Here is a 26,582-nt window from a genome sequence, read left to right on the forward strand (position 1 = left end):
TTTTCTGAAACTCAGTCAAAATCTGTGGGTGTTTTCTCTTTTCAACTAATGCAGCTGGAATGTGGTTTCAACCAGTGTTCGCAAAATCAAATCGGAATGGTTAACCGGGCATGGGCTCGGAAGTGGTTTAACTGGCCTAATCGGTAAACTGGCCGATTCAACCGTTCTAACTGAGCAAGTCCCGAGAGGTAAAAAAAGTGTTGAAAAAGGTTGCTAGTTGTAGACCAATTGTTGCTGGTTCCTGTAGATGGTCTATGGGAAGTGGGGTCTCAATTTCTTTTTGGCATCATATTTGGGCTGCGAAATATCCTCTTAAATCTATCTTTCCAGAGTTATTTGACGTAGTTATGATGCAAGGCGTTAAGGTCAGTGACGTGATTGAGAGAAGAGGAGCTGCTTGGTCCTAGAATATTCCTTTGATTTACAACAAGATTAATGATACTCGGTTTGAGCAGTGATACTCGATGAGGTGTATGTCTCTCCAGAGGCTATAGATGAGATGGTTTGGATGCTGGAAAGTGATGGCATCTTCACCGTAAAGTCGTGCTATAATCTCCTTTTCAATGATCGGTGGCGGTGGTCTCTTCCCCAAGTAGCCAAAGTATGGAAGTGACCCATACCTCATAAGGTTCAGGTTTTTATTTGGTTGGCCTTAATAAACAAAATCTTAACAACTGATAATCTGATCAAAAGATGTATGATTCTCCCCAATGTCTGCCTGTTTTGTAAAGCTGATGGTGAGTCTGTTGCTCACTTGTTGCGTCATTGTCCATTTACTAGCAAAATTTGGTATTGGCTATTTGGTCTGGTAAACATTAGTTTGACTCTTCCATCGGCGGTGGACGGGATCGTATCTCAACTGTCGGTATCTCATTTGCCTAAAAAGGTGCTAGAACTTTGTGGAATGTAGCGAAAAGGGTTATTCTACGGGAAGTTTGGAGGGAAAGAAATAGAAGAACCTTTGAGGGTGTCTCCCTTTCTTTGGACTACTTGGTTTATGCAATTAAATCGACGATTTGGTCATGGTTTTCAGTTACTAGAGAAGAGGTTGGGGGAGAGTAACTAAGATCGACGTTTATTCAAACGTCAGCAATCTTTTTCTGCTTGGAGGAAGGACTTGTCGTCCCAAATCTTTCTAGACACCACCATTGGCAGGTACTTTGAAGCTTAATTTTGATGGTAGTTCTCAAGGTAATTGAGGTATTGCGGGTATAGGTGGTGTGCTTAGAGATGGAGGCAATGTCATCTTCTCCTTTGCTAGTCTCATTGGTTGTGCCACTACTAATAGAGCTGAACTAAGTGCAGTGTACTATGGGTTGAAAATTTTCAAGGAGAAGAATTGTGGGGATACTGTTTGGATTGAAAACTCCTCTAGTGAATATGGCAAAAAAAATATTTTTGAGTCTTGAAAATAGTGTATCTTACAACAAATTATCTAGACTATCCATTTTCAATATTTTCATATGTTTATAGATCTACTTGATTTTAACCATTTTGGATTTTAAATTTTTATAAGTAGACATGAAAATAAATTTTTAGATAATCCTAATAATTTCTGACATCAAAATTACATGTTATGATAAACTTTGGAGGGGTACCTTAATTGGATTGTTTAAGGTTGCAATCTTATAGATATTAACTTTTATCAAAAAAAAAAAAAGGAAAAAAAGAAGAAGGGGTTGCAACCTAATAAAAGCTCACCCTTTTCTAACAGCGGTCTGAACAAAGAGTTTCTTTTTATAGGCTTAATTGAAACACGACATTGTTAAAGTTTTCTTATCATTTCACTCTTTTAAAGTTTATTTAATCTTTCTCTAAAACTTTTTGTTCATTTTTCTCTATTTTTTTAGTTAGAATTGCTTGTAAGACAATTTATGATGGCCTCCGCGAAACAAAACATAGGATTCTCTATATGTTTCAAGGCCTGGGCCGAATGGGATATGATATCAAGCTTATTTTGCATCGAAGCAGGCCCTGTACCGTGAATGAAAAGCTCTTTTAAGATACAGTAGGAGAAGAGATTTCAGAGAGAGATGCAGAACGCAGTTGTGTTGCCCTCACCTGCGAGGCTTGGCCTCTCAACATCAACTCCTCTCCCTCTAAACCAGAACCCAAGCCCTCAAATCTCAATCCCAGTACCCAACCTACCTTCAACTTCAACTTCCTCTTCACTTCCTGCTCCTCCTCTTCTTCATCATCAGACCCCTTCCACTCTCCTCTCTCTCTTACCTCCTCATCCCCGTGCCCAATTTCTCGTCCTCCATCTCTCTGCCCTCACAACTAAGCTCTTCGACGTCTCAGGTACTCTCTCTCTGTCTCTCTCTCTCTCTCTCTATGTAACTTAACCAAATTTAATTTCAGTGCTTTTCATACATTAATATGTCCATTCTCCTCAATCTGAGTGCCTGCCTCTCTCTCTCTCTCTCTCTCTCTCTCTGTGCAGGCAACAGATCATCATGGCTGGCATCTTACAGAGGAACTCTTCCCACCTTCCTCCCTGCCTCAACCCTCCCTCAAGAAGCATCCTCTGCTTCAACAACAAAGGAGATCCTTTCGCTTATCTCCTCTACCCAATCACAACTCTCTGAAGCCATTATAGAATTACAAGAAGCTCTCGACCTTGAAGAAGCAAAACGCAAGCTAGCAAGAGAAACCCACCTCAAGGATTCAGCAATGCTCGCTTTTGCCAAAAAGGTAAAGCAATCAGAGCAACTTCTCGGATGTTTGGTTGAAGATTATGAAGATTACAGGAAACCCAAGAAGCGATTCAAGCCCAATTCTCAATCCGAAGATAGTTGTGATTCTTATTTGAAGCTCTCTGATATTTTATCATATGCTCATCGAATTAGTTATACCACTTTCGCCCCACCTGAATTTGGTTCGGTACAAGCCCCTCCCCTTAGAGGAGCTCTTCCTCCAGCTCCTCAAGAGGAACAAATAAGAGCCTCTCAATTGTATCAATTTGCTGATCTTGATGTTGGGTTACCCCAAAAGGAAGAAACAATAAAACCCACACTATCTGGTATTGATTTGGTTGAACCCATGGTTGATGTGAAGGCAATCCAAGGCTTGATAGTTCCACCTCCGATGCCTTCTGGTTGGAAACCTGGTATGCCTATTGAGATTGGTGATGTACCCATTGTTCCACCTGGTTGGAAGCCTGGTGACCCTGTTCCTTTGCCCCCTGTTGTGGAGGTACCAGCTGGCTGGAAACCAGGAGATGCAGTTGTTCTTCCTAAGCATGCTGAGGAAACTGTTCCAATGGTTCAGAAGCCGTTAGTTAACAATGCGCCAGAACCTATCCAAGTCAAGTTTGTGCAGCTTGATATCAATCCGGATCAGGATGATTATAGTAGCGAGTATAGTAGTGATGTGGGTAGCTCTGAGGAGGATGATGAAGAATGAGAATTGAGTGTGATGATTTCTGTGGTTTTCTCTGATGTGGTTGTTAGAGAGTGGGATTGTGATGGAGAATTGGGTTTTGGATTTGGGATAGGAACCATATATGGGAATTGGCGCATATTTACGTAGTTGTGTTTGGATGGTAGTTGTGGACTATACTTTTCTAGTGGAGCAGATATGTGCAAGTTATGAGGTGGGAAATATTTTCTTATGTTGGATCAGGAAACAATGTAAGTGAAAATCAGCTAATTTTGTTTATTACAAGAGTCTTTGTTTCCCAATTTGATTTTAGTACGTGACAATTTTTTTGAAGTTTGTAAGAAATCTGGTTCATTAATAATAGTACACATTTCAAACTCCTGACATCAATTTGTGCATTGTGGAGTATTTGGCTGATAAGGGTGTATGTTTCAAAAGTTTCTTTTTTAATTACTTAATCTTGTCAGAAGGCACCCCAAATGCCTATTTGGGATTTCTGATTGAGTGTGACTGGGGATTCTATGTCGGGGATTCTATATCTCCACTTCTTTTCATGCTTGTGGCCCACTCCATGAAGGTTTCTAAGAAGGCCACCTCAAGTAGGAAGATTGAGGGTTCGAAAGTCAGTGAACGTTCCACACAGGCAATTTCTGGATTATTCAATTGTTTTCTATGACAGTTATTCTAAATATTTAGCTTGTTTTTCTTCTAAAGTTTTTCTGCACCTAGGAATTCTTTAAGAACACATTACTTACATGTATGAGGCAGACCCTCCCTGTTCCTGTTTGGGGTGGACTCTCTCCCTTTCTATCTTTGAGGTTGACTCTCTTCTATTCCTCTTAGTTGGACCTATCTCTGTCATTCATGAGTTCTTGATATATAATGGTCTAAGCTTAAGCTTCCTTGTAAGGAAGCTCAATCGCAATGGGAAGAGAACCGGTGCCTTTGATTTGAAGGTGAATAATTATTCACTCCAGATATACCTGTTTATTTATGGCATTTGATATTACAGAAATTTGCTTCTTGGTGCCTTTGAGGTTTGATAACATAGACCTGGTTCCTAAGTGAATTTGGATGCTTTTCTTGTAATTAGTGAATTTTCATGCTTTGGACAATGGAATATAACTGATGGAGTTACATTTTGAAGACCAGTTTCTGGTGTAGAAATTTGGCAGCATGGAATTACCATTATCAACTTGGCTGCTTGGTAGCTATAGGATGTATAGTGGAGAGGTTTACTGTCCATCAGAGAATGGTGGAAGGAGTGATCAACATGGATATGAAATGGAAACTAAGATTTGACATTCAAGTGATTGGAAGTGCATGTAAGAGTATCTTGGGGGCTACATGGGTAGGCTTGGCGATGTTGGATAGGGAGGGGCTCAGTTACTTAAATTCCTTGAGAACATTTGTAGGATTCTAATAAGAACAGATGCAGACACGAGTTTCCATTTGGAATCACCAATTAATCTCAAAAGGGATTTTTCTCTTTAGAAGTTACAATTTTTAGGTTCATTCTATTGTGTGAATGGGATGAGCAAAGGATGATTGAACTGCTAAAGCATTCAAATGGACCCATTTTTCCTAAAGTGGGCACTAGTCCCTGCTTCCATTGCTTTGGTGTTCCTGAGGGACATTTTTCATGCATTTAGTGCCTATGGACCAATGAGAACTGTAGGCTACGAATGGAAATGAGCTTTGCTAAGTTCACAATGGAGCCCACTGCAGTTTGTCCTGAGAAGAGAAGTGTTTTAGATATTTCGCTGAATCAGAGGATGATGATCGTTGAAGAAAATAGAAGTAAAAAAAAAAAAAGGAAAAAAAAGAAAGAAAATAAAGGAAAAGGCTGGAGATTTTAACACTTTTAAAAATTGATAATTATGCGAAAAAAAAAGGAGTGAAGTTTAGGGACATTTGAAAATCATTGAGATGTTGAATGCTGGAGTAATGCAGATAAGGGCTGGGTTTAGTGTGTTTGGGGATGAATATATTATTGGGAGCTTGACCCACATCCAAAATCCATCTTAGATACTGATTTTGGATCCAAAATTCTACACATCTATCATCTCAATCATGAATTCAAAACGACAATTACTCTTGAGCCTAAAAAACGGCCCATATTCATAATAAAAAAAAAAGAGGCCCTATTGTATCTCTTTTTGTGTACTGTTCATTTCAATACTTCAAAGATTATCACATCACACTGTTTTTAGAGCTCTAAATTTATGGAGTTCAGGTGAAATGGATTTGCAGTGATTTGGCATGTGTTTTAGGTCATAAAACCCTTGAAAACTGGGGAAAATTCATGAGTCTGAGAACTTGCCAAGAACTTCTCTTTCAGATAAATGATCATCTGATTTTCCAGAAAGATCCGAAATCCATACATCATCATCTATAAATCTGTGTGGCAAAATAATACACATTCATGACCATCATTAATTGACTATGACAAAGGAAGAAAAATAAACACATGTCGTTAATGATTTCCTATCCCAATCATCCATGATCTGTGACCAAGTTTGCCTTAATGACACAAACACATCCTTAGCTCCTTATAATAATTCTTAGAGTAACAACCTTAATCAAGCCCTTCCTATCATTTTTTAGGGAGAATATCATAGTAGGCCCTTTCAAGAATGGGGACTTAGCGTCAAACCCACGAATTTCTTTCCTCTCAACTAGCATGGCCATTTGACTATAGATTTCACTGAACCCCTTCTGTTCACCCCATCCTGCTGCCGTATACTTTTTTGTTGAAATAAGCTCATGAAAACTTTTTATTTCCACTCAAATGCAAATCCTCAGATCCCCATTTCGTTGGTTCTCTCACATGCTTAACTGAGGTGGCATGACACGTCACACAGAAGTTAGAAGACTCCCAAAGCAATAGAAGATGAGATAAACTTTCAGGGAAGGAAGGACTTGAAGTGAGAAAGCAGGTTTCTCCACAGATACATGATCTCAAAGTCTCGAACCCTTGAGAAAATGGCAAAAAAGAGAACAAAGAGACCCAATTTCTCTTTCTCTCACTTTCTCTCTGTTGGAGCCATACTCACTCTCTCTCTACAAGCTCAGGGTCCAGAACCACTTCAACCCACCGAGATTTGAGTCCATCAAGCATATTATCCATTGGTTCGAGCCCACCTAGTCGTATCAAAGGTGCTCAAATTGGCACCATGGCTCAAATTCACACCAAGGAAACTCGAATTGGAGCTTTAATGGTGGTTTCAGCAATGAAAACACTAACCAAAGGGCTAATCTCCAAGCTATCCAGCTTTATCTGATGAATATAGGGCAAAGAAACTATATAGGATGACAGAGAAACAGGCGGTTCCTAAACAGAGCAAGAGTCTCTAGCCAATAAGAGTCCTAACATCAATACCTGATCAGAATAAGGAGTGCTTCTTGGACTTGACAGTTTTGTTAACTGACATTGAGAAAATGATAATTGTGGTCTTTCTCTTTATCACCTATAAGACACTTGGGTATGATTAAGCAAAACCCAACTGTCAAAGCTGGTCCAAAACTGGTGGATGATATAAGAATCAATGAAGTATGAATCTGTACACTGTGGCCAATTACCAGGCCAATAATGGTGGTTGTTTGATCTCATCTTGATAGTTTCGGGACTTCAGGGCCAAAATTTTCAGGTTGGGCTTCGAGTTCTGGCTGTGGAGGTTTTGTTTGAGTAATTTGGGGCTTTTTTACTAGGAATGGAGCAGAGAGATTGATCTTTCCAAAAAAAAGAAGTGGAGCAGAGAGATTGCATGTGAGAGAAGGAGAAGAGAGACTTTTTGAGGGTTTTAGAAAGAGAGGTGTGAAAGCAAAGAGGTTGGACCATAGTTACCGGAATCTCTCCATCGACCTTGTGATTCCGGTTCCGAAACCCGATTCTACGTTTCCGTTTAGGAATCTTTGCGAAAACCGTTTTTCGGAACCTAGGAAACTCGATTCCTTAATTTCGAAATCTCGATCCAACACACCTTTGGAAACTTGAACCCATTAATTGTGGATAGGCACTCCCAAATATATCGAATTTGGATTCTAGTGGGAATTAAATCTTAATTCAAAAATAAATAAATTCAAAATATCAAAAAAAATAAAAATAAATGCAAAGTACATAATGTCCAATGTTTGTGATGGTTGCGCACTTCCTAAAGAAAATTGGAATAGAAATCTTCTTTCGAATTCTTCTAGTGGTTACAGTGTTTCATTATTTTACTTGTGCCACCCTAGACGGCCTTTACTTTAAATTTAAAATATAACTAGTAAATACAACACATACAATTACAAGTAAAACCATGGCATAAACATATTTTTATTTTGTCTACATAATAATGAAGTCAAAATCACAATTTAGAAATACTTATCTTTTGTATATAATGACCGTAAGTTCAATAGTCAACCCAATCACTTTAAAATTTGGGAAACCTTCTAAGAAGAGATATCCAATGTAGGTTCTAAAGTTGATAAGGCTCAAGATGTGCTTGAGGCTTCTTTCTCCATAAAAATGAAATCTCGATTCCTGGTAGGGGTCGTCAAACGCATTCCCTAGTCCATATTATTGTAAATCTTGATCTCAAACTGGCATGGATTTCTGACCCATATACTTTAGAAACTTGATTCCAAATATGTTAGAATCACGATTTGAAACAACAACATATCTTTGTTCCGCATATGTCAGAAATTCGATTTCACATATAATAAATTTTTACTCCTGGAGTATCGATTCTAAGGGGATGGGAATCTCGATTCCAAGAAGGACAGAATCTCTATTGCATATGCGAATGAAATTTAAATCTATTTCGGTCGAAACATGATTCTTAAAAACTAGGAATTTCGTTCCCAACGATTCTTATAGTACGGACAACGATTCCTAAGACGAGAGAATCTTCTAGCCGACCACGATTTCGCGATTCCGTTTCCTAAAGCGATTTGAGTTCCCATGCGTTTCCAACTGCTATAGGTTGGACTTCTCTGAAAATCAAAAGGTTCAATTGGCCCATGTCGGTAGAAAATTTTGAGGAAAGAGGGTAGCTTCTACAGAAGGGGGTCTTTCATATCTATGGACAATTTGCAAATGTTGCCTGAAAGGAAATAAATTAAAGGGTTTCATGTGAAATCACTATTTTTGAAAGGGGTTAAAATGATTTTCTCCTCATTTTTTATTATCATTATTATCACTCTCAGTGCTATCACCACAATTATAGTCCCCCTCTTCCTCATCTTTTTCCATTGTCCACTCAAGTCCTGCCCATGTAAAGTCTTTCCCATCAAGGCCCGCATTAGCCTTTTAATCCACTCTTTAGTGACAAACTACTCTCCAAGATAATACACTTGGTTCTGTTATAGCTGCCTACGTAATAAGGAGAGAGCAGTTTGCGACCTAGGTCTGCAGGTACCAAAATGCCTGTGGACTACGGAAGCCATAGGACTATAAGCACTGATCTGAAGTGAAAATTCCAACAATCTCAGAATGACCTGAGAACGTGTAAGAACGTGGCTAAGGGTCTTCTAAGAACACCTGCCAAGTTTCGTCGCAATCCGACGAGTTTTAAGCAGTGCAGACGTCTAAACAGTTTCGAGCAATCCTACCTCTATCATGTTGAAAATGGATTTTGAACTACGACACCATTATCAGAGCGTCAAATGGTCTCCAGACCATCGCCATTGGATTCAAAATGGTCGAAAACCCCTGAGTACCAATTTTCGGCCTGTTTGGACGCTTCTGGAACAACTTATGGCCAACCTACCCAAAATAGATAGGCAGTACACGGTGCGCTCTCGGCTAACCAGCCAGTTAATGGAAACTGTGCATCACCAATTCGGGGACAAACTTCACAAGGTCATATCTTCTTCATCTGGGGTCAAATCGAGATCTGATCGAGCCCAAATTTTGGGAGCACGTTCGTCTCGTCGATCCGATTGATTTAATATGTGACATGCACGGTGACATGGACCAAGCCGGGAGAAGTGGAAGAGAGAAGTTCGCCGGAAAAACCCAAAAGTTGCGGGGAAATTCTAGCCACGCGTCTCGCCGATCAAACTCCCATATCACAGCCCTCGCGCTTCATCGGATCGACCCCAAACCAGACCCATTACGAGCACAAGGTCAGAGGCTTCATCTGAGCCGAACCTCGCACGTGATGGACAGTCAGATTCGACGCACGATGAGTCCGAAGTTGCTGCAATTCTGGCCACCGGAATCCAAACTCCGGCCAAAGTTTCTCAATTTGGAAAATGGTCATCCGGGCATCAAATCGAGCCGTTCTTTTTGCAGAACAATCGTGGCAACTTGTTCGTCACGCTACAATCAAGAAAGCAACGAAAAACATTGAGAAACAGGCTGAATCTTAAAATTAAGATTGCACGTTTTTCCATGTTTTGCCACATCATGATCATAGTTTGAAACTCAGATCCACGTCCCGAAATTGGTACCAAAACAATCGTCTTCTTGAGCTCATTAGGAAAACAGTAATCTTTCGGCTGGATGGTGACCAAAAAACCCCGAATAATCAACCATAGAAAGTTCACACGTTTGAACGGCCATCACAGGGACTGATTTGGAATTACTCAGATTGTTGGTGCAGGGGCAAAGTCGTCATTTTTCCCCATTTTTTTAGATTTTTTTTAATTCTTTTAATACTTAATTTCCATCAATTAGGTTAAAAATTGATCATCTACCCATGTTTGGGCCCCACTTCTATATAAAGAACCTACCATCTACATGTAAAGGCCCTCCTTTTTTGGATGAATAAAAAATTTCTTTTTGCTTGAGCATTGGGTCATGGCTTGGAGAGAGAGAAAGGAGAGAGAATATTCGAACGGGTACCCCTAGGTAACTTTCTCTCTCTTCTTTTTCTCTTTTCTCCTCTTCTCTCTCTTCTTTTTCTCTCTTCTCTTTCTCTCCTCTCTCTCCTCTTCTCTCTTCTTTCTCCCTCTTCTCTTTCTTCTTTCTCTCTGTTCTTTTTCTCTCTTCTTTCTCTCTCTGACACAGATGGCAGCGTTAGACGCCGCCTATGTCAATCCTATCTTTCTCTCTCTTCACAGACGGCAACAAGCTGTCGTCTGTGTCTCTCTCTTCTCTCTCCTCTTTTCTCTCTTCTCTCTCTCTTCTCCTCTCTTTTCTTTCTCTCTCTTCCCTCTCTCTCTTCTTTCTCTCTCTCTGACACAAACGGCAGTGTCAACCGTCGCCTATATCAATCCTCTCTTTCTCTCTCTTCACAGACGGTAGCAAGTCTCTCTCTCCTTCTCTTTATCCTCTCTTTTCTTTCTCTCGCTATCTCTCCCTCTGCACAAGGGTACCGATGTGGGCCTATCCTTTTTGGCAGTCCTCATTGGGATTTCTGTAATCTCTCTGTCTCTCTCCTCTCACAGGGACAGTGACATGGGCCTACTCTTTTTGGCAGGCCTCGTTGCCGTCCCTCAGTTCTCTCTTCTTCTTTCTCTATCCTTTTCTCTCCTTTCACAGACGGAAGTCAAGCCGCCGTTTGTGTTCTCTCTCTTCCCTCTTTGCAGACGGCCGTCAAGCCGATGTCTATGTTCTTTTTCTCTCTCCCTCCTTCACAGATGGCAAGCAGCCCGCAGTCTGTGTTCTTTTTCTCTCTCCCCTCTTCACAGTTCCCTCTTTTTCTTCCCTTCTTTCCTCTTTCTTCCCCCTTCTTTCCTCTTTCTCCGCATTCATTCTTCCTCCCTTCTTTTCTCTTTCGTCTCTCTTCTTTCCTCTTTCTTCTTTCTCCTATCTTCTTTCCTTTGTCTCCTCTCTTCTTTTTTCTTTTTTTTCTCGATTCCCTGTAATCTCTCTCTCCTCTTATAGGGGCTATGAAGTGGCCTTCCCTTTTTGGCAAGCCTCGTTGCCGCCCTTGTATCCTCTTTTCATTTCCTTCTCTTCTCTCCTTTCACAGATGGCAGGCAAGCTGTCGTCTGTGTTCTTTCTCCCTCTTCCCTCTTTACCGACGGCAATAGGCAGCCGTCTGTGTTCTTTCTCCCTCTTTCCTTTTCACAGACGGTAGGCAAGCTTTCGTCTGTGTTCTTTCTCTCTCTTCCCTATTCACAGACGGCATTAAGCCGCCGTTTGTGTACTTTCTATCTCTCCTCTCTTCGCAAATGGCCGGAAAGCCACCATCTGTGTATTTCCCTCTCTCTTCTCCTCTCTATCTTTTTCTTTCTCTTTCTCTTCATTCTAATGTATTTTCCTATCTAACCCTTTCACTCTCTCTTTTCCTCTCTCTATCTTTTTCTCTCTCTTTCTCATCCTTGTAATGTATTTTTCTATCTAACCCCTTTATTCTCTACCCCATTGTATTATAAAAATATGTATTAATAGTCTTTTGTTAAGGAGACGCCGGAAGGTTGTCAAATTAATACAAACTTGATCATGTTATTTTCTATTTTCCTTTGAGTACACACGCATGTGTGCAGTCCCCCTATGACAAGGTGGGGTCTTCAGACGCACTTGTCTTGTATTCTAATGTGTGTGTGTGATTGCAGGAGAAAAAGAAATAGGCCAAAGGAGGTGATTTCGAACCGGTCATAAACCCGTGGGGCATTCCAACGTGATCTAAGAGGGCGCCCACGCGAGTTAGCCCGAATGCGTCACGGACCCAGGTGAGGTAAGTCTCACCTCACACCTTAATTCCTCTCTCACCGGTTGGTAATCCTGCTCGTTTCCTTACGACATGGTTCACAAGAGAGTTGTCTCAAGTCCCCAGTCCATATCGAACCTGGAGCCAAGTCATCAGGTCACCTCGACCCGAGGGCGAGATCGAGGTATCTAACCAACATAATCTGGTCACGAGAATGCAAATTTATAAATTGTAACTTGTATAGAGAAATGATGCTTTGTGAATTGTACCTTTTCTTGTAGCTACAAAATAATGGTGGACAATAACTCGATCTTTCAATCTGTTATATCCTTGAATGTTCTCTTTCTGCATAGGATGGACATGAATGATGAGCCAATTTGAATGTTCTCTTAGTGTATCATAATAACTTTGAAAAACTCACGACAATCAAGGTGTCCACTTTAAGTTTGAAGAGATGGGATTTAACATGTGCAAAAAAAAAAAAAAAAATTCTGGTACAATTTGCTAAAAAATGTGCCAAAAAATTATTTAGAAGAGTAACAAGGGGTACATACTGTTATAAATTATTTTTTTGTGCATGAAACAAGTTTTTTCTATTTTTTTGACCCGTGAATATAAGATAATCGACATATAGGGTTCCTAACCTGTGGTTACGAACCTACCATACTACCTTCGTAGATAAAAAAAGAAAAAGGAGTATTTACGCACATATCCTCCAAACTTTTGTTATAGAAATCCCTGACTCTTTTATGTCATTATGTCCATACCCAATTTTTTGCTTTTTTTTTAAATGATGACATTGCCCTTACTTTGAAACTTGAAGGTCCAAAGTTTAACATTTGTAATAAAACACTTGGACTTCTACTTAGGTGCTTATAAGTTTTAAGAATACTTAGGATCTTAAAAATCTAAAGTTCTACAAACATTGATCATAAAATCTAAAGTTTTCTTTGCATCTAGCAAGCCCACAGACTTGTAGGAGGCTAGAGAGAACTTGAAAATCCAAAGTTTCTTTGCATCCCGTAAGCCCCCGAGCGAACTTCCAGAAAGAACTTTGAATTTTGAAATCTGAAGTAAGGGTAGTTTGGGGAAAAAACATAAAAGTGGGTATGAAGTAATATTCATTTTTTTTGGGGGGGGTGGGATTTTTAGTAACAGTAATTTAAAGGGATATTTCCATAAATTTCTCTAAAGAAAATGAAAATTGTGTTCTTGTCAATGAAAATTGAGGTGTTGATTACAAGTAATATGTGTAAAGAAGACTAAGTACATTTTTGGGTAACATGCACTTACGTCATATGAACATACAATGAAACAATTACAAGCATATGTCCCTGGAAACTAAATAAGACCCTTATCTAGGGTTGAAAGTGATGCACATCGTCTTGACGAGGAGTGCACAACTTCATGTTGTCCCGTTCCTCTAAGCTTTCACAGCAAAGGAGCTAGACCCATGTGAATTCGCCCCTCATGCTCAAGTGGGCAAATATGAAAATGAAATGGCCTCCCCAGGACATAACTTAGCATATATGACTTATGTGACCTTTGTCCAAGAATATCTGAAGCAGAGAAGATTATTTCAGTTAAGATTCAACATATATTAAAATCCAGGTCGTCTTCACATTCTGAAGAATCTTACAGACAACTTCCAAATGACTATCCATGGATTCTGGGTCAACTAACAATGCTTGTTGTGACCAATTTTGGGCCATGAAATTGTCATGTTGCAGGACTGTTCACCCTATGTACGTGTATGCAGCTTCAACATCTCTTCTTTGTGCCTTGAACAAATTTCCATATTTGAATCCAATTGTATAATATGGACACACAAATCTTGCCAAGAATATCAATGCAATGCTACTGTAGGCATATCAAGATACAAGTATCACTCTTTAACAAGTCCATGCATGAAAATATGTAAGCTTCCTTAGTTGCTTCATCATTTAGAATTGGGAAAGTGATTCCTGTACTGCACAGTTATCCTTTGGGTGGATAGTGACTAGGTCATCCGTGCACAAGAGTGTGGCTATGAAACCTCCATCAAGTGAGTATGCACTGGACATATGATAACCTATTAACAGAAGATATTCCAAATATTTCCTATAGTGATGACATCGACCTTGAGTTGCCCTTTGTTGAATTACAAAATCAATATGTCCGTCTTGTTTTTGAAATCCCTCTTCTTCCTTGAATATTCCTGATTCTAGGTCACCATGAAAATTGCATTCTTGACACTTGTATAACCTGATAAATGCATGTTCTCCCCGTTATAATGCAGCACCGAGCTCTTATACGTACTGTTGGCACATACATGTTGGTTGTCCTCAGTCTCTGAATGGGACACAGTGTCCTACCTGGGGCCTGTACTACATAGGCTTGTTCTTCTGATTAGTCCTAGAGTTTTGGCTATGATGGGCCTAAACTCCCTATGGGAATCTGTCCAAAGGATCATCTCTCAAATTGTTGTTCATTAGTACAACCAGTAGAAGAAACGTTGGATGAATTAGCTCTATTTTTGTAAAATATTTACTTAATGAGTACATATTATTAATGCTCCACATACTATTTTTGTATAGTTCATTGCTAGTATGTTTATATGTTATGTAATATAATATACTTGAGTGAACAACAATTTAAGCGTAAAGGTATGTTCAAAACGATGCTTCTTCATCCCTTTATTGTGATGAGTGCTTATAAAATTTGAGCGGTAAATGGTTCCTTTTTTTTTTTTTTGTATGTTGCAAGTGTTGATTTGTATTGTATTACTTAGTTTTAATACAACTTAAAAATGGCATCCCACAGGGGTGGATTCTACAGAGCAAGGAATCAAATAAATTGCGGGAATAGGATCAAACTCAAAGTCAAATAGAGTTTGTATTGGGGCGAGGAGAGACCATCCCCCACAGTAATAAAATTTGTGGGCTGTATACTTTCACTGTTACCAAAAAAAGGTGGGAGATCTGCCCCTCACTGTGGTCCAAAAAGCTGCTACAAATCCCAGTGGGGTCCCCTGCTGCGACTTCCTTGGCAATAATGTGGACAATGTGGTTGGCCTCCTGCCAGGTATGTCGGAAGAACACTCCTATCTGCCTGCACAAGTAGAATATGTGATTAAATAATGAGTCTAATCCCCATCGGCATTGGGGTGGGTGTCTTGGACGCATGGCTAATAGCACTTTTAGAGTCGCCCTTCACTATGAGCCTAGTGCCTGTGCTCCAGGAAGATTAGAATCTTTTGGGGCCTTCAAGCAAGGCAAGGCAAGGCAATGGTTTTGCCCATTGTCAAATTGACAATGCCCTGAAAAGGACAAAATGCCGATATACCTTGAAAAGAACAAAATGCCCATATACCCTGAAAAGGACAAAACGATGTTTCCTTTGTTCCATCTCTAAAGATTCCACATACCCCGCAGGATCAAGGTCCCGGGGGAGCAATGATCTATATTTAACTTGGGACAGTCCTTTTCTAGGGGCTACCACGAGGAGAATCTCTGTGAATGAGAGGATTATGTGCCATTTTGTGGTAAAATCAGAGGTGGAGAAATTTCGGCGGTCCGTATAGTTTTTTCTGCAAAAGAGATAGTGGCCACTTTAATGTGATCTGCTATTGCTGGAGTATTAAATTCTTTTCCTTAGAATATCCGGTAGTTGCTTTCTCACCATACTCCACATATGCTGGGTAGGACCACCTCTCTCCCTAGGAACAGCCCAGCCGCAGGATATGGTGAATAGCATAAGGCCATGAAGAGCTGTTGTGCTGTTTTTAGTGTCGCCCAGTATCCCTTCTAAGGATTGCATGGAGGCCTCTCCTTTGCAACTGCTAGATCATGAGGATTCTATTGTGAAGTACAATGTAAGTTCTTGGATCTTCCAGGGTGCTTGTCTCAATCATGCTTTTTGAGTAATGGACAGCCAGGGTTGATGGACTTATAGAAAGGAAAATGTGAATCTACCAGAATTTGACTGGGCGTATAGCACTCTATTGTGTCCGTCTGGAAGGATAAAAGTTTGTAGGCTTTGGAGAAGGGCCAAGAGATCCAGGCCCTTGTCTTTATTAGGCGATCTCATAAAAGTGAGGCTCTAGACCAAGGCTTCCCCTAAGACCTTGTAGGACAAGCCACGAAGGCGTTGGGGTTGCTTGTCAGTTGAAATAGGTTGGACCATCTTGTGGCTAGGGTGTTTTCTCCTGGTTGGCCATACGTCCTTCCAAAACCTCACCCGAGTGGCGGTTCTCGTGCAGAAATGAACTTGCGAGATGATTTTGAAGTGGCACTCTCTTGTGCTTTTCCTAGGCCCTGAGACTGGAGCATTTTGTGTTTCTCAGTAACCATCTTGATTCATGTGCCCCATATTTTTGTAGGATGCGAATTCCACAGTTACTTGTGAACTGCCACTACCATTTTCTAAGAGGGTGGTGTTTCAGTCTCTAAGTTTGTGGATCTACCATCATTTGCTTTGCAGAGCTTGTACCAAGCATCGAGGTGTAATTTATGCTGGCTGGCAACCTGAGATTACAGAAGTCCTCAACCTTTTACGTTTGTAGATAATGGCCGCAGGCGGCGATCTGGTAGTTAGGGATTTTGAAAGTGTGGCCATAATTGAGGTGATCTATCCTGCTAGAGATAGGAAGCTGCCCTTCCAAGCAGCCAGCCTGCAGATCCCAAAGGTGCTCTCTTGGCTTGTCAGGCATAAAGGCAATCCCAGGTACTTGGATGGGATAGAATGCGTGCGTGTGCATGGATTAATAGTTATAAAGTCATAAAGAACAGTTGATGATTTTATTTAAAAACTGGAGATTGAATGAAATCTAAGCATTTTGAAAACAATTCAGATACTTGTATTGTTTAGGAAGTATGTATTGGAGATTGAATGAAAGCTAAACATTTTGAAAACAATTTAGAATATTTGTATCATTTAGGAATTCTCATACTTCTATCGAGTTACATTTGTTTAGCGTTTGCTTAATGAGCAAATTGTTGAATGGAGGTCAATGCCTTTGATGACAGTGAATTCCCCGCTGTTTGGATCTTTGGAAAAAGATTACCAGGAAATGATTTTCCTGGGAGATAGCCTATTTCCTCTCTTTGGATCTAAAATTAGGGGTCGAAATTTTCTTTTCTGCCAGAAACTGTTTACACTATTTGAGTCCGAATTAGAGAAATTGTTTTTCTTCCCACAAGCTAAAGAATTGATTTCCCCATCAGATTTCCTTGCAGATTTCAGGCCCAGACGAAAAAGGGCTAACTCTTAGAATCTCTCTCCCTCCCTCTCTCTCTCTCTCTCTCTCTCTCTCTCTCTCTCTCTCTCTAAAAGGGCTAACTCTTACAATCTCTCCCTCCCTCTCTCTCTCTCTCCCCCATATCAACACCACCCATCTCTCTCTCTCGCTCTCTCTCTCTCTCTCTCTCTTCTCATTCTAAAAAATCTTACTATTTTTATTTCTCGTCTCTGTCTATCTCTCCTTGTTTATAGAAATCTCTTTCTACTGCCATCTTGCTCTAGCCATTTCCTTCTCTCTCTATCTCCACCATTTTTACATCTCTAGAGATTCCTTGCATTTAACCCCTTTTCCAATTAACAATTATATTTTCTAGGTTGCATTCAGATGCTATTAAAACAGCAGAAACCCATTTTACAGGAAATATTGTTTAGAAGAAATGTATTTTACATGAATAGTTGTCCTAGACAAAAAAATTTCCAGGGATCCAAATGGGCCCAAAATGTTTTTAAAATTTTTGTTATTCTCACGAAACATTCATGCAATATTTTCTAAAAAAGGAGAGAAGATCTTATAGGAAAAAGGGTCATAACCCAGTGCTAGTCCCGCCTACACAAGGTCCTAAGAGCTGGAAACAGTCCTAACTTTTGGGCTTTTATGCACAAAGTGGCTGCATCTGCGCTCTTGTGCTGGCTACCCGAACCTTTTACCGTCACACGAAGATCTTATAAGAAAAGTGAAGTGAATATTTTTCTTAGATATTTATTCTTTAATAAATAAATAATACTAGTCTAAAATAATGGATCTTAAAAACTTTGTAGAATTGAATTTTGTTTGTTTAGAATATTACCAATTTAAAATGAGAAACTTGATGTATCAATCATAATACTTATACGAACCTCTAAGGGATGCCAGTCAGGCTCACAGGGTAATGTTGGCTTTTGGTATTGTTTGGTTTAATGAGTGTAGTTGGATATGAAATTCCTATATTGTCATAGAAAAGTCCAATCTCTTTCGTATACAAAAGGTGAGCATAAAGACTTCCTAGTCTTTTAAATTTATTTAATTTGTTGTTTTTGTCAATGTTATCATATTTGCTTCACTTTGGTCTAAATAGCTGGCTTCAGGCCCTATACCGAAGTGAAATGAATCAACTCCCCATTAAAATAAAAATATAATTGGTAAAATTTCTCAAAATGCCTTGGTGTGTTCAATAGAAAAGTACCCCTAGGATATTTAAAAATTTGGAAAGTATGCCTTCAATTTTAGAAATTTAAAAAAAGCTCTTACACATGCATTTACAGTTAAGGTTGACGCCTTATATAAATTCCCCCACTTCTCTATCTATATATATATATATATATGAATTGGCTGGACAACATTTCTACAATGTCTGGTCCAGAAGTATAAAGAAGCCATCTTAAAGATTGATGCAAATAGGTGGCCCATCTGAAAACAATTGTAACTAACTGTCCAAATGTTTCTTAATATAATTATTATTTTTAATTTCATTTTTTTTTTTTTTCATATTCATGAACTCCATGTTGAAGATTATATATTCTCTAAAAATTAGGATCAAATTATATTTAAAAAATATATTTATTGTCAAGCCTGCATTTTTACAGGTGTGGGCTTGGCCGCATGCTAACCGTGTCCATATATATATATATATATATATAGATAAAGTTTGTAACATGCACTCAAAAGATTTCCCCAGATTATGATGAAGAGCCAAAGCTTTCGTCTTTTCCCACCAAAACAAAGAGTACCCCCAAAACAGGTCATGAAACATTGGTTTTATATGAAACAATATTTTATATGAAAATACCTATAAAACAATTTAACATCACATTTTTTTTTATTTTTAAATTAGAAATTTTTATTTAGAAGAAAAAACACATGCTGAATAAAATTAAGGATTTGAGGTTTCCACCATTTCTAAGCTAGTTTTTAATCATATTTCAACATATATGTTTTCTATGTCTTCAAAAGAACACGGCTAGAAATTTGTGTCAAGAAAGAATCTAATCTCTTCCTTTTTATATATCATCAAGACAAGAGGGTCCAAATTGTTTAGATTTCCTTAATTTACTATTTCAAGTAAAATTATGAATAAGATAACAACTTATTAAGTTTTATTTTTAAATTAGTGAATTTCAATCTTTCTAAAAGAAATAGCTTATGCTAAGTTAAACTCATGGAGAAAATCCAGTAGCTCTGTAACATACATTTATATTACTAAGGGAGAATATGTTGGAGCCTGTGTTTCTTGATAGTTTATCTTCCAATATTTCTCATGGCTTTTGAAAAATAACAGATGTTCTTAATTTTGCTCTTTCCTCTATTGGTTCTACCTAATGTTGGTGGGATTTGGCTTGAATACATTTTTTTGTGTACATTGAGTTTGCTTATTTTCCTTGCTAGATGATACCTTGATTTTTCAAGTTCTTCCAATTTTTCATGGATTGAAAGATCTCTGCATAGTTGATATAATGTATAAAATTATCAAGTTGAGCTTCACAGGTGAATTAGATTAGGAGTTATAAAACCTGTTTTGTTGAACCGCTGAAACAATGATCACTAGCTTTCTTCCATAGGCAAACCTTGAAAAAATGCATTTGTGTATATTTGGGGTGTTGATTAAATGCATGTATGTGTTGATTGGATGAATCTGTCTTTGTATGTATTCAGATTGTTGATTCTGCATGGAACTTGATATATTGAAATTCTCAATTTATTTCCAATTTTTCTTCAGTAAAACAATCCAAGAATACCTTGAATAATGCATGAATTTAATGGATATGAGCCTCACTGGTGCATTACATCAATTATATGCGAAGCCCATTTTGTAAATCAATGGTTGCTAGGTTTGCCTTATGTGGACATCATGATGCTATAGAGTACCAAACATACTTAAAGCTAGTGGCCTATCTGACATGAGCTTCAGCATTCGATAATCGAGCAAGATCACTAGTTAGTTGTCTCATTCTTTAAAAATATTCATCAACATACACCGAATCAATGTAAATAATGTATTTGTTGTTCTTTGAGCTACATTCCCTGTTCTTTAGCATTCGGTTTTGCACAGGATGACACCTCACTATCTCTGTTCCATTGTGCTTTGTCCTCAATTGCTGTTTGCGTTTTAATAAGGATGAGGTTTCTATGAGTTAGCCAATTCAGATGTACATGGGGCCTCCCCTCTAAAAATCCATTTCATAGATGGATTTTTTATCTAATGTTTTCGTAGATTCATCATCTAGGCCAAGGTGATCATGACTATGAAAAACTAAATAAACTTTTAAAACTTAAAATATAATTTTTTGGTATTTCTTTGTGCACCGTCCATATGTTATTCATACACGAGACACTTTACACAATGTCCATCTTTAGGATGGAGGTTTGTGAGTCCGAGGGGACTTCATAGGGTGCCCAACAAATATAGGATCTATTTTTGACATGAAATGGATATATCCATATATCTTTGACTCATATTTACGAGATAATAAAATATGAAAAAACCTATACCAAGAATTGGTTCGAATAGGAATACACGTATTGGTTCACAAAAGAATGTACATAGCCATGACTCCTCTTAACTGAGACGACAGATCAAATAGATGAAGTAGGAATCAATTTGGATTCCACGGTACATATTTGGATCAGGTCATGCTTAAGAAAAAAATTCTTTTTTTTTTTTTTTCAACTCATTTCTATTTGTGGCTCGGCCATTCCCCTGTGTTGAGCCTTCTCCTTTATGCACGTACTGGCCTAGCTCAAAAGGTTACACCCGGTAACTCACGCAACACTTTTTCTTTTAATAATGGGAAAGCTTTACCTGTGACCCCTCCCACATATAAAGTATATGTGACCCTTGCTCTTAGCCATCGGCTTTGAGTAAATGGCTGGGATGCTTGAGTCACAAGTTGGCTCTGGAGCGTTAGATCTTGATCCGATGACTCAAAGTGCTTTATTTTTTTTATTTATTCCATAAATCATTTTGCAGAAAAATTTGAGGCATGCATACTTCTGACAAGGGTGCACATGATAAAAATCATAAAAAAATATGTCCTTTCATGAAAATTTACCAGAATACCCCTCAAACTTTTAGGGGCATTTTGGTCATTTATTTTCATGATAAATATTTTTTTATTTATCTCAAAAAGGTTTATTTTGGAGTGACATTGGGTGCACATGACAAGGGTGAAAGTTGTGATGCCCCAAATTTCACTAAAAAATGTTTTGTAAAAAAAAAAGGAAAAAACTAACCTGAAATTGTATTTTGGAGTGACATTGTGACATGAGCAATCCTAGCCATCCTTCAAATCAAACGGCTAAGAAATGGGGTCACATAGAAAGCTTTCCCTTTAATAATATAGACTTCTTTCTCTCCAATATATATATATATATATATATATATATATATATATATATATATATATATATATACATATATATATATAGGGGAATGATTTCATGCAATAGTTGTATGGTAATATGATGCAACAACCTTCAAAAACCATGTTATGGCCATTTTTTTTATCCAAATTTTGAAATATACACTCTTTTCATTCTAATGAACAATCACAAAAAAGAAAATTTTGAAAACGCAACCTAGAAAGTATTTGTTTAGTCCAATTAACATAGGCCGTTCATTTTGGTGAGTTGCTTAGATCTAGGCCTTAGAAGTATTTTTTTATTTTCAATTTTTTTGGATGGCTTTATTATCATTAGATGAACAATGTTAAAAAAGAAAAAAATGATTTTGAGTTTATAAAGGCTAAGATCTTGAAATTCACCAAATGAATGGTCTAGATTTATTTTTGGAAGGGACTCATTTTGACCATATCTAGGGTTCAGATCGAACTTTTTTTTTTGAGATTGATTATTGAGATGAAGAGAGTGTGTGTCCAAAATTTTTGGGTCATACAGATACCACAAATATGGTTTTCTAGAAGTGACGCTGCATTATATATGTAATCTTAATGTTATGTATTTGCAACCATTGACTGATTCTCCTATTGCCAATTTACATGCAAAATAGGCATGCTTTCCACTTCCATCGCTCTTCTCATTGTCTCCCATTGCAGGTCCTTTTCTTTTCAATTTGTTTCTTAGGTTCTACTTTTTACTCTCCCATAGGTTAGCTGGGGGGTTTCATGGAGAAATTTCTCTTCTGACATCTTGAAGTGTATATAGAGTTTATCTTGTACCCACCTCAACAAACTTAAGCCAAATCTTTTTTTTCATATCATCAACTACTTTGATTGGATTGCTATGTAGTACTTGTTTTCAATGTTTTTAGTATCATTTTGGTGAATGGCCCCATCCTCCTCAGTGGTTTTAAGTTTTGCTGCCAGTTGAAGAGCTTGAATACTTTACAGAAGAGGTTTTAGGGGTTTGTGATGTAGAACTTCAACAACCTTTTTTCTCTTCTTCAATGGAGACTGAGGAGGTTGTATTCCTTGACGACCAAAGAAAAGTTATTATTTGAAAATCTCAAATAGATAGCCATGTGGTTAGCATTTCTCCAGAACTACTCCATTTCAAATTGTATATGCAGCATCTCCCTTTTCTACCCTCTGCATGAACATCCCCTTCAATCTACCATCCCACTTCCTTTATTATATTCCTTCTCACTATTGAGTTCTCTATTCTTATTGGATCCATTACCTTTTTTTTTTGAGAATGTTACCATTGCATTACTTATATGTAACAATTGTTACAATATTTGGCCCCAGATAAAGGGACAATGTACATCCGAAAAAAAGTGGGTTTCCCCGTCAGGGACCCAAAATAAGGAAAGCTAGTAGGATGGAGCAGGAAACTCCTACAGTAGAGGAAGATGAGTGAGGCTGCAAACAACTACTCGGTCATGAGAGTGAGGGCTCCTTCTTTGGCGAGAGAATCTGCATTACCTTTACATTTTTAAAAGTTAATTTTTTTTCTCTTGCAAAGTTCAGTGAGCCATTTTGCCATGTATCTTTAGACTGATTTGTATGGTTTTCTCAGCGGGGAGCAGAGTCCCTTAGAGTTACATATAATATTTTTGAGGCATCAGTTAAATATAATTTAAACTCTTAAATAAGAAATGAAAATATGTTTTATTGTGTTCAATGCAATCACAATCTTGGAGCATTTCATTAACTGAGAAGTCATAGGTCATAGGCATGAACAATGGTATAAAACAATCTATAATTTTCATAGGTCTAGTATTTCTTCCATCTATGTTTCCACTTCATTTGCAGTTAAAAAATAGTTCCATTTTCTGTCAGTCCATGTGATTTTAAGTTCTATGACACCTTTCTTGTCATCATAACTATCACCGTCATCATCATTATCGTTGCAGCCACCATCACCATCATCATTGGAACCAGGACCTCCATCTGCATTGATAGATTCACTGTTTGTTCGGTAGTTGGTTAATTTCTATTTTATATTTTGGCCATTTTACTTTTTTGAAAAGTTTCTTTGTACTTTTTACAGGTGCGTGTGGGTGAGAAAGATGGATGCCTAAAATTTTAGCTGAATCCAATGTATAAATTTAGATAATCAAACATGCTCTCAACCATCTATTTTGTAGTGACCTACAACAACATTATTTTCTTTTTTATGTGATCTAAATCGTACATATTAAGGCATATAGTGTGGATGACCAATTATTTTAAAATCTTTCTCATTAAACAAAATCATTCTCTCGTGATGAAACTTCAATGAACAATTAAAACTGACTAATTTGCAGATCCCCAGGTTCCCAAAATCCCAAGTTCAATCGAACACAGGTTCCTAGAATTTCTAGAATTCCAAGCTAGTTATCAAACACAAACATCAAAATATGAAGCTTCTAGAAGTTCAGAACTTCCACTTCCTACACTTCCAGTTTTCTGTTATCAAATAGCCATGACAGCTACACACATGCTTGGTTTTGTAGTTGTTGAGACCAAATGGAACAACAGGTATAAAATAACTTTGGCATCGGAACCCAAACATATTCCCAAGGTCATTGAAAGTACATGAAACCATGAACATATTTGCAATAGTATGATCTCAGTGACAAAGATATTTTTATTTACCAGTATTCTTTCAATGTTGCTCTCTAGAATTCATTTAGAAAATCCCATGTGTCTTACACGATGCTCATCAATTTGAGATATGAATATATTCATGACAGGAAGACAGTTTTTGGATCAGGCCAGGTTATTGAATGGTAGGGTGTATGTGTGTGAAAAAATGAGGATCTTTCGAGAAAATATGCATCCATGATGCTGGAGTTTAGAAGGGTTCCATGATTCGCATAGTCAAAGACAAGGTGGGAGACAGATCTTCTCTTGGGGGGATTGATTCCCACTCCCATGACACATTTGCAGATTCTCTTTACGTCGCACTTTATGTTATTTGATGCATATACCTTTTTTTAAGTATAAATTAACTATATAAAAATAAAACTTCCATCTACTCTGATTATTTTTTTCTTGTTTACACCTTTGAAGGATTTCACACTAGGGTTGCCTTGGTCAAAAAGGCATTCACGCTAGGAGTTGGTGTCACCATGGACCCTGTCAAAGCTTTGGAAATGTGATTCAAAATGGTCCATCAATGACCCTATGTTTTGAAGGACTACTGAAGAAAGAGATAAAGTGCCCTTGATTAGTACATGGTGGAGGAAGCAATCTTTTTGGGTTTTACAGGGGATTCAACACGTTTTCTTTTTCAAAGATTTAAAGGAATAGGTAGCAAAGTGAGGTCTTTGTCAAAGGGTGGTCCTTTATTTATTGTTACCTTGTCCCCCCTGTGGGGCACTAAATAGCTCTCTTCTGTGCTTGCTTTCTTGGCATTCATTGAGGGTTAGGAAAAACCCACATGCCTCATCTGATGATTTACGCTTATCCTCAATTCTATTAGCAACGCAAGGATGGGTTCCAAAGAAGTGGTCAAGGGTTCTTGCAGTGACATTTGACATGAGAACAAGTTTGAATTTTCTCACCCTTTGGACATTTCAGACAATTCTAAAAGCATAATTTTCTACTTGGTGAGAGTTGATCGTTATCAAAATGTTATTGGTGGGAGTCTTTATCAAGATCTTATCATGGTTGGATTTTTATTGGGGAATTCAAATTATGCATAATTAAAAACAAGAATATGTTGACCATTTTCTATAGGGTGTGGTTTCTATAAGGTTGCAACCTTAAACAATCCAATTAAGATACACCTCCAAATTTTATCATAACATGTAATTTTTGTGAAAAAAATTATTGAGATTATCTTAAAATCTATTTTCATATCTAATTATAAAATTTTAAACTTCAAAAATGGTAAAATCAAGTAGATCTATAAATATATGAAAAACTTTAAAATGGTTGGTGTGGATAATGTGTTAGAAGATGCACTGGGACTCAAATTTTTTTTTTTTCATATTCGTACATGTTGATGTTGAGATGATCAATTAAAAGGTTTTTCAACATTAAAACTACCTTTTTGGATGGATTTTTTAGGTGTATCTTTAAGTTGCAACCTTATATAAACTTTTTCCTTTTCTGAATGATAAAGTTGGAAATAATTGTAATTTATATCAAAATTAATATATCCAAAATCACTATCCAGGTAGCTTTCACTTGTATAGTCATTATGGAGTCCTTGGTGGTACCTGTGACCTGCAACGGTAGTTTATTAGCTATTTTTAGGTAAAGACATGCTTCCGCTCAAATTCACATGGATACTTTTGCTTTTATATTATATTGATCGGGAAATTTAAAGAAAGCCTTAAATTATCATGATAAATTGATTATATCGGGATAATATGAAAGTTAATATTGGCATCAGAAGTTATCTCGAATGAATGGGAGATAGTTGTGACTTGTGACTAACATTTGCTTGAAAATGTGCAAATTTTTGCAGAAGAGATCTACACGTTATCTGTTGCTGGTGTGTGGTAGACTTCGTATTGAAGTCTTCAAGGAATGTGATTTATGGTGGTCCATAAACATCAATATTTTCAAAGGGATTATAGTGGGTGAAACATGTGCTTAAAAGTGATCAAACACACTCTTTCTTTGTCGTATGTTTTGAGGAATAAGATTAGGAGAAAGTCTTGCTGATAAGTTTTAATTGTTTGTTTCTGTGGTCCTTGTCCCCCATATATGTTTTGAGGAATAAGATTAGGAGAAAGTCTTGCTGATAAGTTTTAATTTGTGGGGTGTTGTTGTACCCCATGTATGGGGCACTAAGATTTGTGGGGTCATGTTGTAGCTTACATGGGTGGCTAGCTGCAGTGTACCCTTCTGGGGGTTGTTTTCATTTCTTTTGAATTCTTATAGAGTTGGGGCTCGTGGGATTAAAAATTGGTGGGTCAAACCGGAAACGGATACCCTTGGGGATTTCCCTCCAATTTTTATTTTTAT

At 37.8% G+C, this 26,582-nt stretch overlaps 1 protein-coding gene across 14 annotated transcripts; it reads left to right on the forward strand.

The window, feature by feature from the left end:
• The first annotated feature begins 1,720 nt into the window (after positions 1-1,720).
• Positions 1,721-25,209, forward strand: LOC110008337 (hydroxyproline-rich glycoprotein family protein). Of its 14 annotated transcripts, none has more exons than XR_016061578.1 (6): positions 1,727-2,301; positions 2,444-3,632; positions 11,872-12,150; positions 14,769-16,670; positions 24,356-24,493; positions 24,675-25,209. XR_016061578.1 is itself a non-coding variant. In XM_006828245.4 (2 exons), the coding sequence occupies exons 1-2, from the start codon at positions 2,034-2,036 to the stop codon at positions 3,403-3,405; spliced, it is 1,230 nt and encodes a 409-aa protein (XP_006828308.1). In that variant the 5' UTR covers positions 1,721-2,033; the 3' UTR covers positions 3,406-3,762. The 14 variants fall into 14 exon arrangements, 1 of the variants encoding a protein (XP_006828308.1); XR_002283135.2 differs by having other exon boundaries at positions 14,769-15,029; XR_016061580.1 differs by having other exon boundaries at positions 11,872-11,993; positions 14,769-15,029.
• The last annotated feature ends 1,373 nt before the right edge of the window (positions 25,210-26,582 follow it).

The sequence above is a fragment of the Amborella trichopoda genome, chromosome 8 (assembly GCF_054954075.1).
Source record: "Amborella trichopoda isolate Santa Cruz 75 chromosome 8, AtrichopodaSantaCruz75HAP2 v2.0, whole genome shotgun sequence".
NCBI lineage: Eukaryota > Viridiplantae > Streptophyta > Magnoliopsida > Amborellales > Amborellaceae > Amborella > Amborella trichopoda.